This window comes from Osmerus mordax, chromosome 22 (assembly GCF_038355195.1).
Source record: "Osmerus mordax isolate fOsmMor3 chromosome 22, fOsmMor3.pri, whole genome shotgun sequence".
NCBI classification, from domain to species: domain Eukaryota; kingdom Metazoa; phylum Chordata; class Actinopteri; order Osmeriformes; family Osmeridae; genus Osmerus; species Osmerus mordax.
Window position 1 is genome coordinate 10,393,877 of NC_090071.1, and position 8,429 is coordinate 10,402,305.

Here is an 8,429-nt window from a genome sequence, read left to right on the forward strand (position 1 = left end):
TTCTGTGAGCACTCGAGCGTCTAGCAACGGAACGACACGCCTGCGCAATGCACCCACACCGGACAGTTAGATCGCAAAAACGCGAATGTAATAGCCTATAAAATGCCTTGTCTTTAACTATACACCTCCATGTCACGCTTGTGGACTATCCCAATTCCCTCAGTGTGCAAATAATTGCGTTTGTCGGACTATCCATCGGCAAACAGGTAAGCATGATTTCTAATGGAGATCCGTGCGAATTGAATTGACTAAAGGGGTGCATGTTACCAGCACTCAATTTCAGTGACACCAGTATAATGTAAATTCAATTTGCAATGAAGGCATCAATAGTTTCAAAAGGGCGTCTTTCCTCCGGTGGTTTATGAACACAATGGTGCATTATGAGTGCTATATGATCCGTCATGGTTGCCTGACAAGCTATTCTTCATTAACGAATTTCAGAACGATGAAAGACGAGCAGTTACACCGCAGCACCACCTTTCCTGTTTCTGTCACCCCTCATCAACTTTTGACGAATTGGACGGACGAGCTGCATAGACAAAAGCGTTGAATGACTCAGCATGATATGTCAAGTTCAACATAGGACATTTTATATAACTTAGAAATATAGTTCGTAATTGATTTAAGTTGGCCTAGCGTGAACAAATGTAAAGAGTCAAAAACAATCAATGGATAAAGCAGCCATACTTCAGACAGTTGTCGGATGCAATAAAAAAAAATCGACTGATGTTAATAGCTCAGCTAAGTAGCCTAGGCTACAACTACTGACAGTGGAAATCCTATGTTTGGCACATCCGCCAAAACCATTGTTTGAAAACGCCTAAACTTCAATGAATCAGATTTCCATTCCAAGATGTAGAAGTAGGCGTTGCTCTCAGCGCTGATTTAACAAGTGCAGCAGGACAAAGCAAGCCAGTCTCTCGACAGCGCAGGACCGACGGAGAGTTCCTCCGCAACTTGGAGGATAGGACACTTCTCGCATTCGCAACACCAGCTAAAATCATCTGCAGAACATTTACAGAAACGTTTTGTGATACGTGTGGATCATAGTACTACAAGAAATAGCAAGGCATACTTGTAAGTATCCTATCATTTAAATGTAATTTCTGAACTTCGGCGCTGCTGATTTGTTAAAGCCTAGAAAACTGTATTTAAATACTTTATCCTGTGTTGGAATTTACTGTGGTATTTACGGGTCTTTTCGCTAAATATTAGTGTCATCTGTTAAAGAATATCAAATCATTATTGTGCCATAGGCTAACTAGGCTTATGCCCTGAAGACGCTTAGTTGTCAGGCATTGTAGGTTCCTGAGTTTCGCTGTAGGTGGTACGGATTAACGGTGGGCTTCAGTTCCACGGGTTTGTTTGCATTCAATGAGATCCTAGATTACACTGTATGTAACTGATAAGGCCAATGATAGCAAGGCGCATCTAATTACTTTTAAAGCATACCCATAATTATGCTTTGTCTTTCAATATCAAACCAGCTAGGCGTCATGTTTTTTCGTGGGTTATAAACACAAACGTAAACTGGTTAAAAACCAGTCAAAAAATATGTTTATGTAGAGCTGAGGATCTGGTATTGGAATGATGGTTTAGTCATATGGAAATTGGTTACATTGTTTTATAATCTTTTGGCATGTATCTATGGTATGTATCTATTTGTGTTTAGTTATTATTTAAAGGGCACACCTAAAACATCAATGTAATAAAAAGAGGGGTGGAACCTTTCTGATTTGTTTCAAGTAATCTATTCCATCACAGTTCTCAGGAACATAGAAACAGGAATTGGGGCACACAAATAGAGATGTAGGGGGGAGGGGGGCACACACACAGTGTGTTGGGTTTGGCCATATTTGCAATGTTTCTAATGCCCATTAAGCATTTGAAATATCAATATCAATATAATGAATTGAGAGATAGAGAGAGATAGGTAGAGAGAAACTGAAGGAGAAAGATGATATGATCCGTGGAAGAAAGCAATGCAAAGTAGCTGAGTTTCAGTCACGGGTGGGAGAAAGGGGAGGGAGATGACACAAAAGATTAGTTCAGATTAATTTTTTTAACAAAGTGAGAGATATGGAAACTATTCAAAGAAAGAAGGTGAAACAGTACAGTAAAAAAAAGCAAGCAAGCAAGCAAGAGAGCTACAGGCAGAGGGATGGGGGGGGCATGTTGGCCGTGTTCTGTGGTGACTGTGGTGGGAGTCGATGTGACAGCACAGGGTGCTCTTTGTGCCCCAGACGGCGTTGGCTGCCCAGAGTGTGGGGATCAGGTGAAGGGGGCTGCTCTCTGCGAAGCAGAGTAAACACAACCAGTTTAGAAGGCACCGGGAGATCCTAATAAGCCACCGCTTTTTACGGTGCCTGGAGATGCGGCTCCACATTTGACGTCATCCTATTCCCTCCATCCTTTCCCCCCCCATCCTACTGCCCAGTAAAGAAAAGACAGCTTTTGTTTTTATGAAACGTCCCCCCCCCCCATTTCAGGCTGGTTAAGTCTTTTTTTTTCATCTGTCACTGATTTAAGGTTGTCCACTACAGCTGTGTCTACTCATGTTACCCACAATCCTTTTAAAGCTATCTTTCTAACTTTGTTAGGAGAACAAACATATGGCTAATGTTAAGTGCAAATAAATGGTTCAGTTCTTTGACGGTTACATTGAGCTAATTGGGCAACATTTGTTAAGTATCGTGTATTACTGTATTACTTTGTTTTACACAGTACAGTGGAACATTGTCCATTCAAAAGACACCTCAAAAGGAAATGTAAGCTGTGGAATTGTTTTTTAAATAGTAGACTACTTCTACGTGTCGGAAGTAATATTGTCTCACTCTGGACATCTGCCCCATCTCATCCTGTCAGTTTAACTGCAAGGGGGCTAAATGCGGTGATGGCTATTAAAGAGATTGACCTTTCACATCTCATTACTACTGGACACACACAACCTCTGATGAAGACAGTCATCTCGTGCAGAGTTTGGGTATTTTGCCTTAAGGAATAGCCTGTCCTTTTAGCACGCATCACAACAGACTCTTTCAGTGCACCCTGCTGCAGGATGTGTGAGTGAGGTACTAGAAACACAAGTCGTTTTCTGCTCTGGAATACAAGGGAATCATCAATGACAATGAGATGGATTCACATTTACGATTTAGACAGGTTTAGTTCAGTATTTAGGAGGATCAAAATAGAAATATCACTCTTTTTTTATTTAGACATCTGATGTTTTAGCATGTGTATTGAACAGCAGCTGTACGAGCAAAAAAGGCAGTGTGGTAGTCAACTTAATTCCTTTCTGATTACTCTCAGATGTAAGAATGAATCTTCTTATGTCCCTAGTCGAATTCTTTGGCAGCGAAAGCCTCAGTTCTGTTTGTTATTGATGTCCTGGGAGGACCTCAGGAGCCATGGGAAATGTCTCTGTTTGGTAAACGAGCGAGAGAGCATTCCTCAAAGCAACACGCTGTCTAACCCCCTGACATCACACCATGCAGCATCTGACATGTTGGAAATGACGCCTGTAGTCTCTTCAAATAAACACCGATTGGTTAACACACTCCTTTTCATCTCCAAGACCTCTTCCCAGGCTTCCTGCGTTTGTGCGCCTTTGAACGCAGCGCTAACCGGCGAACCTTTTCTGCTGTTGCTTTTGTATGTTTCAGCTCAAGCCCCCTTTCGGAAAGCAACCATGAGCGTGAACGCCAACGACCTGAGCGAGCTGATGGAGCTGTGGGAGGAGCTCAACTTCACGGGCGAGCACGACGACAACCTGTCCCACGTGGAGGCGCTGATGTGTCCCGCCGCGTTCAGTCACGACGCCGTCTTCTACACCCTCTCCGTCCTCTACATCTTCATCTTCCTGGTGGGCCTGGCCGCCAACTCCCTGGTGGTCTGGGTGAACGTCCGCTCCGAGAGGAACCGCTACGAAACCCACCTGTACATCCTGAACCTGGCGGTGGCCGACCTGTGCGTGGTGGCCACTCTGCCCGTGTGGGTCAGCTCCCTGCTCCAGAAAGGCCACTGGCCGTTCGGCGAGGCCGTCTGCAAGATCACCCACCTGGTGTTCAGCGTCAACCTCTTCAGTAGCATCTTCTTCCTCACCTGCATGAGCATGGACCGCTACTTGTCCGTGGTGCTCTTTGGAGAATCCTCCAACAGCCGTTTGAGGAGGGTGGTCCGCCAGCTCATCTGCATCCTGGTGTGGGTGCTGGCGCTGGTCGCGTCCCTACCGGATACCTACTTCCTCCAGGCGGTCAAGTCGACCCATTCCGACAGCATCATGTGTCGGCCCGTGTATCCGGTCGACAGCTCCCGCGAGTGGATGGTGGGCATCCAGATGAGCTTCTTCGTCCTGGGCTTCGCCATCCCCTTCCCCATCATCGCCATCTTCTACCTCCTCCTGGCCACGTCGATTCCTTCCGGCGCGGACAACGAGCGGCGGGTCAGCCGGAAGATCATCCTCACCTACATCGTGGTGTTCCTCGTCTGCTGGCTGCCCTACCACGGGGTCCTCCTCATGGACTCGCTGTCGCTGCTGAACGTTCTCCCCTTCAGCTGCCGCCTGGAGAACTTCCTGTTTGTGGCGCTGCACTTCACCCAGTGCTTCTCTCTCCTCCACTGCTGTGTCAACCCGGTCATCTACAACTTCATCAACAGGAACTACCGCTACGACCTCATGAAGGCCTTCATCTTCAAGTACTCCACCAAGACGGGCCTGGCCAAGCTCATCGACGCCTCGCGGGTCTCTGAGACCGAATACTCGGCTGTGGCCGTGGAGAACCACTCCCAGTTGTGAGGGGTGGTGTCACGATATGGCTTACTCACAGAAGAGACTCTACCAAAGCCCCACCAAGCTTGAAAACGCCACTTCTACCGTGCGTACTTTGCATGGAAAGAGAATCCGTTTATGAGGCACTGTAAAACACAATGACCAAACCAATATCTGTAGGTCTGCATTTCTCTTTGTTATTTTATACTGGTATTCCCCTTATCTGAGTCCTGTCAGATGTAGTAACAAGCCTGTTCATTTGTACTTTATTTTTCAAAGCACTTCAACTGAACTAGAGACTGGGTGTCACCTAATCTGATGGGTTTATGACAACATAAACACTCTCACACACACACACACACACACACATATACACACTTCCCCCAGACGGAGCCAGAGGGAAAGACTAGAAGCTCTCTAAGTCTGTGTTTATCTGAGTTTGCTGTTGTCAGTTGCTCAGATTCCATCACACTTGAGCTAATAGGACAGACAGAAGAGCCAGACATTCTCCCAGGTTTTACAGGTCTAGAAAAGGGTTTACACTCGATTCTAACCTGAGGGAAGCTGACAAAGTATTTGACTCTGTGAGGAAGGTTTTAGCAGTTTGACCTGCTCTGTGTTTACAGGGAAGTGTGGAATGTCAAAGGGACCAGTGAATGAAGGAGACAAGACTCGAGAGATTACTAGCAGGACTATACGGCCTAATTTTGTTCAGTTGTACAGAAAGTAAATACTGTGTGTATTTTATGTTTATTAGCTGTACTGCTTCTGTACGCTTTTGTAAAGGAGGGTTCAGTTTTGACGGTCTGGCTTCTGCCGGATTCAGTCGCAACAGACAAGTTTGGATAAAACCGTTTTGAGCAGTTTCAGAGAGTTTTGTTGTGTTGTTTCTGTTTGGAACTGGAATTGTCATAATTCACCCTTTCACATTTGACCCCCCACAGTATGGATATTCTAAAAGTGGTTCTTGAATGTTCCATCTGAATATTCCTTTATAGGTTAAGGCTATCCCATGTTGCATTGTACTGTATAATGAAGGTTCATAGTTCACATTCAAATTCAATTGGAAACAGAAATTGTATATATTTTGTAAATATCATATTTATATCTCTTTAACTGTACTGTATGTGCATTTACTTGTAAAGTTTGTATATGGCATACAAATGCATCTGCTATCAATACTGTACTTTTATACCAAACAATTCAGATACTGAATCAATGAAGGTGTGCTTTGTGAGTGGGGTTAACAATGTTTATAATATTTCAATATATAATATTCTATTATATAATATTATAAACATGTGAGACTGTATAATGTTCTGTATGTTAGACATTTTGCAAACATTTATATTTTTCTTAAAAGAAATCAATGGCTGCTCAATTGTAAAATGCTAGAAAAAAGACAACGCAAATGTACAAATTTGTAATGCTGCCAAGACACATTTCTTTATATACTCTTAAGAAAGACTTTTCTGTAAGTTGGTTGATGTCTGCCAATGCTGTTGTTCAAATAAATACAATAATGTCTAAAACTATACGAAGAGAGTTTTGAAAGTGTGTGTGTGTGTGTGCGTGCGACGACAGTGGTGAGCACATAGTGTGCATGCGTCTCTTGACAACGAGAGAGACGTACTGCGTGGGAACGTGCAATGTTCTCTTGTAGAACAAAGTCATTCCCCTGTCCATCTTGTTCCACCAAAACAAGGGGCAGAGCATGAGTAATCAGAACCAAGTGCGTGGCAGAGGAAAGCCAGGTGTGCAACCGTCAGTTCAAAGTGTCAGTGAGAGACCTCATACGTCTCACCCAACCTGGGTCCAGAGACTGGAGTTACTCTGTAGAAATGACACCGCTATCTTCTGACACCATCATAAGCAATGGATTTGCTGCAAACATATAGGTCTGTGTTTATGGCAATAGCTATTTATTTACACATGCTATGAAGTCGTGTATAAATACCGTGTGAGATATATCCTCAATACCAGTTAGTGTAATGTTTAATGTTAGATATTCATGTATGCAGACCTCCTCTCTTGGAAGGAGACCTTGGTTTAACACACACACATATTCATGGTTTGAATAAACGTTCCTTTGTCAACATATGGCACACATATCATCGACAAAATACGCTTCTCGCCTGTGAACGCTCTCCATGTCTGGGGGAGTCGGAACGCCTCCTGCAGCCCAGCGGAGGGATGAACCCTGGGCTAGCAGGCAGACGACGGCTCCTGGGATTCCACCAGCTCTGTCTGAACGCGTCCACCGCTCCAGGGCACGAGCCGAGCGACTAGCTGCGCCGGGAGAACGCCGTCTGGACGATCCCACGTGAGGTGGAAAGTATATGTTTGAGACTTGACGAGAGAAGAAAATCTAGAACGTCTCCCTTAGTGAGGTTTAGTACTTTCAAGGTTGAAGTGGATTGCGGGTTTGGATTGATTTCGGATTTTTGGATCCAGGAAAACCAGATAAAAGAAACATTTTGAATGGAGTGCGTAATGGGCGAGAAGGAGACAACAGTAGCATATGTATAGGGAGTCAGGTGGCTGAGCGGTGAGGGAATCGGGCTAGTAATCCGAAGGTTGCCAGTTCGATTCCCGGTCATGCCAACTGACGTTGTGTCCTTGGGCAAGGCACTTCACCCTACTTGCCTCGGGGGAATGTCCCTGTACTTACTGTAAGTCGCTCTGGATAAGAGCGTCTGCTAAATGACTAAATGTAAATATGTGCTGCTCCACCTCACTGGTTAAAGAGCCCTCCTCAGCCCTCACCGTCCAACTAAGAAGGTTGTTCCGAGGGAGAACCGCACATGGGTGCCAACTGTCAGGACAGTGGAGAAGATGAATCCCATGTTTAATCACCCCATCTCCCCCAGCCTCCCCTGCTTCAATGGGGGCTCCCAGAACAACGGTGGTGGGGTCTAAGAGCAGGGCGCCCTCTCCTGTGTGAGGGTCCGCTGAAAGGCCGGATCGTGGGAGCGGTGTGCGCCTGAATGCCAAAGGGCTCCGCGCGGGTGAAGCCGCACAGAAGAACAAATAGCCTTTCACCGCATCCTCATTCCGCCTGCGCCGCCAATAGAGAAAAGCGGGCGTGTGTGTGTGTGTGAGACCGTCCACGTGTGTGTGTGTGTGTGACCGTCCACGTGTGTGTGTGTGCCGCTCTCTCCTCGGGGTCCCGTGTTCTCACGACCGTGAATGTGGCGGCGAGACAGCGATCTGATGGGCTGTCAGATGAGAGAGGGCCTGGAGGTGAAGGCTCATTAGGCCTCCTTGTCTGGGTGTGGGGAGAGCATGAAGCAAACTCTGACAGACTGGCCTGGGCCAGGCAGCACTGAGAAGATGTCTGAACCATGTTTGGAATCTCAATCTGGGGATTAGCAAAGTTGGAGAGTACCGTTGGTCTGGGCAGGGATAATGACCTGTACATTCTGAGGTGCTTGCTGACTGTAAACATAGCTATTTTAGGCATTTGCTATGCTAAAAGGGACCGTGTTTTGTTGGAAAAAAAAAAAAGTACATATTGTGAAAGATGACACAAGTTTGGAGGTCATGCAATCGATCAGTATGATGCATGACATCATGACATGGTAAAACAGAGGTTTCTGACCCCGCGATGTGATACTGAGGCAGATCTGGGGAGGAAGGCGGGGATCGCACTATTTGCATG

General features: G+C 45.6%; 1 protein-coding gene across 1 annotated transcript; it reads left to right on the top strand.

Moving 5' to 3' along the window:
- The first annotated feature begins 937 nt into the window (after window positions 1-937).
- Window positions 938-6,305, top strand: ackr3b (atypical chemokine receptor 3b). Its single transcript, XM_067260316.1, has 2 exons — window positions 938-1,077; window positions 3,663-6,305. Exon 2 carries the CDS (start codon window positions 3,689-3,691, stop codon window positions 4,793-4,795), a length of 1,107 nt encoding a protein of 368 aa, XP_067116417.1. The 5' UTR covers window positions 938-1,077; window positions 3,663-3,688; the 3' UTR covers window positions 4,796-6,305.
- The last annotated feature ends 2,124 nt before the right edge of the window (window positions 6,306-8,429 follow it).

Coding starts and splice junctions, on each gene's coding strand:
- ackr3b (XM_067260316.1), top strand. CDS start 3,689: ATGAGCGTGAACGCCAACGACCTGAGCGAGCTGATGGAGCTGTGGGAG.